This window comes from Vigna umbellata, chromosome 7 (assembly GCF_029865625.1).
Source record: "Vigna umbellata cultivar VRB3 chromosome 7, Vumbellata_1.0, whole genome shotgun sequence".
Classification (NCBI taxonomy): domain Eukaryota; kingdom Viridiplantae; phylum Streptophyta; class Magnoliopsida; order Fabales; family Fabaceae; genus Vigna; species Vigna umbellata.
Genome location: NC_142171.1, coordinates 25506285 through 25511512, shown reverse-complemented (window position 1 = coordinate 25511512; position 5228 = coordinate 25506285). Strand labels below are relative to the sequence as shown.

At 28.7% G+C, this 5228-nt stretch overlaps 1 protein-coding gene across 1 annotated transcript; it reads left to right on the top strand.

The window, feature by feature from the left end:
- The first annotated feature begins 1142 nt into the window (after positions 1 to 1142).
- Positions 1143 to 4736, top strand: LOC124828846 (patatin-like protein 3). The gene is made up of 7 exons (XM_088093964.1): positions 1143 to 1361; positions 1798 to 1979; positions 2134 to 2299; positions 2393 to 2539; positions 3694 to 3942; positions 4059 to 4228; positions 4406 to 4736. Exons 1-7 carry the CDS (start codon positions 1173 to 1175, stop codon positions 4524 to 4526), a joined length of 1224 nt encoding a protein of 407 aa, XP_087950090.1. The 5' UTR covers positions 1143 to 1172; the 3' UTR covers positions 4527 to 4736.
- Positions 4737 to 5228: the final 492 nt, after the last annotated feature.

The window sequence follows — 5228 nt, the reverse complement described above, 5'->3', positions numbered from 1 at the left end:
ATTTTTTTTTTAGTTATGTGATCCTTGAATTGTATAATATTTTGAAGGGTTTTCTTTATAAGAATTGAGACATTTTTAGTGTCTTTATATATATATATATATATATATATATATATATATATATATATATATAAATCTTTGCTGATAAAAAAAATTCTATGATGATATGATAATGATTTGGAATTTCAATTTTTCACAATAATATAGAAGATTTTTTATACTTGATACAACTTTCTTTTCATATATAAGGATATGGTGTGCGAAATCTATCAACTTTAGAAATTGAGTACAATAAATATATCTCTTTAATAACTTTTAAATGGTCAATATTAGAATATAAACTAAATATAAATTTTTTAAAGTGGTTAGTGAAATAATTTTTAGTCTTGATGATCCATTAAAAGAAATCATTTTCCAAAACAACCAAGTGTTCTCTCTTTATACACATCCCACTAATTTATTATAAAAATAAGAACACTAAATATACAAGATTAAAGTAAATTTTTTTATTTAAGATTACACGTTATGTGGATTGAATTTAGTCGAAGGTCACGAAAAATATAGTGAAATAGCATTCAAAATCTCATCGGAAGAACTCCGTGTACTATTGTTCGATCAAATCTCAATCATATCTAAAAAGATGATGACCTATGGGAAACAAAAACAAAAATTAATCACGTAATAATTAAATAACTTTTAGTTTTGACACTTGATGTAGGATCCAAATCGATTCTTATCTTTCATAAAAACTAAGATTTATGATCAATATTGATAGCTGTTGTAATAATTGATGGTATAAAAATCTCTATATAATAATATGAACTCTTAAGTTATATACATATGAACATTGTTTTCTAAAATGGTCTTAATTTACCGATCAATTTGATTTTGTCGATAATTTTACGAATTTTTGTCGATTAGGAATTTTTTGTACTATTTTTAATCTGTTCATGACATAAAAATTTCTATATATTATATTAACTGTTAAGTTATATACCTATAAACATTATTTGCGAGAGTGGTCCTAATTCTACTTCACATTGTTAATAAAAAATTGTGACTACTTTCTAATCTTTTTTACTTGCATTGTGAAAAAAAAAAATCTATAAATACCCTCTACATTTGTGAAGAATCCTCAAGCTGCTCATTCTCTCTTCAACTATTCTCTTATCATGAGACACACTATGTCTCCATTTCTCTTGTTCTGTTTGGTGTTTGTTAGCCAATTGATGGCTGGTTTCAGTTCATCAACACCACCTCCATCCTATGGAGATCATGTATCAATTCTCAGCATAGATGGTGGTGGCATCAGAGGAATTATTCCAGCCACTGTTCTTACTTACTTGGACAAGGCTCTTAAGGTTCTAGATCTATTTCTTTGTGTTTGTTACTGTTGCAAAAACTTTTATTATACCTTAAATTATATATATATACTTTGAACTTATATTTTTACATTTATAAACAGTTCATTCCAAATTCAACTGTACAAAGTACTGGATAACATCAATATGTTGTGTTATGTATATTTTTTTGCGTTCATGGATTTTTCCCAGCAGGATAAAAACATTTTTATATAATTTCTCGGAGATGAAAGAAAAGTGAGAAAATTGATATGACGGAGAAATCTAAGAAAGTTAAAAGAAAAAATATTAAATAAGTTGTTATATAATGTTATTGTATGAATTTGAATGTTTCCGACAGTGATTTCTTTTGTATGAACAATATGTTGATAGATTTAGTGAAAAACCTCAGCCGAAACTATACTGTAACATTTGAGTTTTGTGTTTTTTGTTGCAGGCAAAGGATCCGACAACATCATTGGCACATTACTTTGATGTGATATCAGGAACAAGCACTGGTGGACTCATGACTGCAATGTTAGCAGCACCAAATTCATCTAATTCCAATCATCCTCTCTTCACTCCATCAGAAGTAGTGCAGTTCTACAAGAAATATGGCCCTGATATATTTAGAGCTAGGTATGAGCATGAAACTCATAAAAACTATTCCAAACATGTTATAACATCATAGTTAAATCCTAAACTATGTAGTTGAGTAAAGTTTAATAAAATTGGTTTAGGTATTAGGTTTGCCTTAATTAGTTTGCTGTTCTTGTGATGCAAAACCATGCAGAGATTGGTGGGATCTTGAAAAATGTCCCAAGTACGATGGAGAGTTCTTACGGGACATAACACGTAAGATTTTGAAAGATACACGACTGAATCAAACGTTGACGAACGTGGTAATACCATCTTTCGATGAGAGGAAAATCTACCCAGTTATATTCTCAAACTTCAAGGTTAGAATGCTAGAAATTGTGTATATTATGTATTGTGATATGAATAACCCTTTTCTTATGGCTAAGTGCTGAATATTGTTTTTGATGATGCAGCTGAAGACAGAAACTTACTTGAATGCGAAACTCTCAGATATATGCCTATCCACTTCAGCTGCACCTACTTATCTGCCACCCCACCAATTTGAGAATGCTGGTGTTCAATTTGATATGGTTGATGGAGCTATGGCTGCTAATAATCCAGTAATTAATTTTTACTGACTTAAACTTACTGAAATAGTTACTTTTTTTTTTTGTTATCAGCAATAACTAATATATAAATACAACAATGAAACATTAGAAATGGCTCACCTATTTATAACATCAATAAAAACAATGGAGATAAAAAATTAAAACCTATGAATATTATATTTCCTTTTCAATATACAAAACTCAAACAATATTCAAACCACTCAAGATACAAAACACTAATGAAAATATCTTATGATCTCTACAAACTCAAAATATTACAAAAGAAATATATTTATATAATTGTATTGTTGGATCATTTTCCACTAAAATAGATCTAACATTCTGTATCTAATTAATATACAATATATTTACAAACAAATGAGATCCAATAAACTTTCATAAATTATCTTTTCTATTAGAGTTAACAAGTTAACAAGAGATAATTTCTTTTTCAGAATATCTTGTTTATGATAATTCTAAGTTACTCCTTTACAATAATTATCTTTTAAATCGTTCTCTAAACAAAACCATGATTTTACTACAGTATATAAGCTGAACCAAAGCATTAATTTTGAGGACTAAAAACATGTTTATTGAAGTTCATTCAAAAGTATTCATTTATAATCCTGCCTTTATCTTTGTTTAGTGTATAATGTCAACTGATTCACACTCTTCAAAATATTAATTCTAATAATTTTTTTCAGTTAATTTCTTCTCACCTATTTAGCAAATGTTTAAAGAGGATATTGATTATGTAGTTTATGATTATCCCTGTTTTCTCTACCATAATAAGAAAGAGACATTTTTAAGTAAAAAAAATTAATTAATTAAAAGTATTTAGAAATCAATATTAATAGTATATATATACATATATGTGTGTGTTTATAAATCTTAGTTTTTTTTTATCAGCAATAAAAAAAACATAAATTAAAGGGGTATTTGAGTGCTCTAGCCTTTTACATACCTAAAAGCAAAGGTTAAAAACCATAGATATAAACTAAAATGTGAATGTAACACCCACAACCTGTTATAGTATGCTAACAGGTTTCTTTTACATAATAAAAGTAACTCTTAACTGAAAGGTTGCATTCAGAATTAATTGGCATGCATATGAACATATATGATCAATGAGAAGTTTGGGAAGATGAAATGAAATCTGATAACAGGCTTTGGTGGCTGTGAGTGAAGTGATACAACACACTGGGAACAAAGAAATCATGTTGCTGTCATTAGGAACTGGAATAACAGCAAATAACAAGTTAGGTGGCATTTTTGATGGCGTGTGTCAACTTGGATGGCTAATGAACAGCTTTGATGTTTTTAGTGAGGCTTTGTATAGTACAGACATGACCCATTACTACCTTGCCACAGTGTTCTCTGGCCTCGTACCTCAGGATAACTACCTTCGAATTGAGGTAAATATCAGTTACAAAAACTGATTTTAAACTACACAATATAAATACTTTTTTGTAGTGAGAGTTTTCTTAGAACGAGTAGAGATTGAATCTACATGATGACGATGTAATTACAGGAGTATAACCTTGATCCATCTATGGAAGAAATGGACGATGCTTCACCCAAAAACATGGATAAGCTTGAAAAGGTTGGAAAGAACCTGTTGTCCCAGAGTGTTCGCAGGATGAATATTAATACTTTTGTACCAGTTCCACTGGACCAAACAAATGCTCAAGCTCTTGACAGGTTCGTACACAGTGTGTTGTGCAAAAGTTTAAGTCTTTTCTCTTGCCATAGCTAGAAAGAAGTAGAAATTCTATGTTTGTAAGGTTGTGGGTGTTACAAAATGACCCAATTGATTACCCATCATTGAATGCTGACTGTGAGAGACAATTTCTGTTTTTGTTTTTCAATTTGACGAAGGTTGGCTGATAAACTGTATGCTGAGAGGCTGTTGCGTCTGAAAAGGAAATCTATGGAAAAGGGAAGAAGACCATTTATTGGAACTGTTGAAGCAAATTCCAATCGAATCTCAGCAGCTTAAGCTCTGTTAATTAGTGACTTGTATGAATAAATGTCACTGTGATGACCTTCTATTATGCTGTGTGTTACTGTCATGTTTGCTGTAATAATTTTCAATGCTTTTAGGGTTCTAAGCAACTCCTGATTGCATGGACAATGGATAAAAGAATATGGATGTTTTGGAGTTCTTTGTAACTCCTATCAATCAATGATATTTCATAGTTGATTATTATTGCTTTTCTTGAGATTGAGATTATTTATTTAGGGCAACATAGGCAGTCTGCATATGTCACTACACAATTTTTGCAGTAATATTAAAAGTAATTACTACAATTTGAACACAGTTATGGATTACTACAAATATTGATAGAGTTTTAAGAAAATTGTGTATAAAAAATTGTCTTTATATATTATATAAAACAATGATTACATTAAGAAAACTAGGTTTATGGAAAAGTAATTACAAAAAATATCCTTAAAAAAATACAGTTTATATTAATAAAATGAAAGTAAAAAAAAAAAATTAATGATGGCGAAAATAAGTAGTGGATAATTCGTTACATCTTATTAAATGTGATTTAGAAATTATAAATAAGACTTTGAGAAAAAAATAAATTATATTATTAATTAGAAAGGTAAGATAGAATATATATATATATATATATATATATATATATATATATATTATTTTTCCTTTGTTTATAAATAAGAAAAACAGTTATCA

Bases quoted from the DNA above. Each gene is read 5' to 3' on its own strand.
- LOC124828846 (XM_088093964.1), top strand. From the start codon at position 1,173: ATGAGACACACTATGTCTCCATTTCTCTTGTTCTGTTTGGTGTTTGTT. The intron at 1,362-1,797 runs GTTCTAGATCTA...TTTTTGTTGCAG, and splicing joins ACTTGGACAAGGCTCTTAAG to GCAAAGGATCCGACAACATC. The intron at 4,229-4,405 runs GTTCGTACACAG...AATTTGACGAAG, and splicing joins AATGCTCAAGCTCTTGACAG to GTTGGCTGATAAACTGTATG.